We start from the raw sequence: 921 nt of genomic DNA on the forward strand, positions 1-921 counted from the left end.
CCTCATTTATTTTTCCCACACTCTCTCTCCTCTCTCAATATTCTCCCTTCCCTCCACGGCAGATAGAAGAAATTTCTTCAGAAGGAGAAAAAAAAGAAAAGGAGAAGAGAAGAAGAAAAAGAAAGGGAGAAGAGAAGAAGAAGAGAAGCTGCAGAAGAAAAAGAAAGGGAGAAGAGAAGAAGAAGAGAAGCATAAGAAAAAAAAAAAAAAGGAGAAGAGAAGAAGAAGAAGAAGAGGAAGAAGAAGAGAAGATAAGAAGATTAGAAGAGAGAGAGAGAAAAGTGAGAGCTGGAGAAAAGAAGAGAGAGACAGAGAGAAAATTGAGATCTAGATCTCTGCACCATAGAAATGTGTTTCATGGTGCAGAGATCTCTGCACCATGGTGCAAATCTGCACCATGAAACACAGATCTGCACGGTAGCGTGAGTGAGCTGTCGTGCAGAGCATTAATTCCAAAAAAAAAAATAATAATAATTTAATTGAAAATTAATTTAAATTAATAAATTTTTTAATTGAAAAAAAAAATTATTTAATTTTTCAATTTTCTGACGCGCGTCAGAACTACCACGTCAAAAAATTTTCTGACGTGTGAGACAGTAGAACGTCAGAAAATTCTGACGTTCTACCCACTGACACGTCAGGAAATTTTTTTTCCTATCACCTATGTTTCTGACAATCTACACGCGTCAGAAACGACACATCAGAAAAAATTTCTGACGCGTCGAACACCATAAAACGTCAGAAATCTCCAGTCAAAAAAAATTTGTTTTTTTGTAGTGACACCTGGAACCATCTTGAAGGGTAGTTTGCATGCTATTGTCCTTCGAATCCAGCAAAAAGAAACAAGTCCCACTGAACAGAAAATCATGCCCATTTTAAGAGAGTTCTCAAACCTCTTTGATGAGCCACTTGGTCTTCCAC

At 36.9% G+C, this 921-nt stretch overlaps 1 protein-coding gene across 1 annotated transcript in view; it reads right to left on the reverse strand.

The window, feature by feature from the left end:
- Positions 1 to 355: 355 nt before the first annotated feature.
- LOC132169083 (uncharacterized) overlaps positions 356 to 921 on the reverse strand; it is a 3866-nt gene continuing 3300 nt past the window's right edge. Inside the window, exon 6 of the mRNA XM_059580172.1 lies at positions 356 to 410. Within this exon, the coding sequence (XP_059436155.1) occupies positions 356 to 410 (55 nt within the window). The remainder of the gene's footprint in view (positions 411 to 921) is intronic.

The sequence above is a fragment of the Corylus avellana genome, chromosome ca1 (assembly GCF_901000735.1).
Source record: "Corylus avellana chromosome ca1, CavTom2PMs-1.0".
Lineage (NCBI taxonomy): Eukaryota > Viridiplantae > Streptophyta > Magnoliopsida > Fagales > Betulaceae > Corylus > Corylus avellana.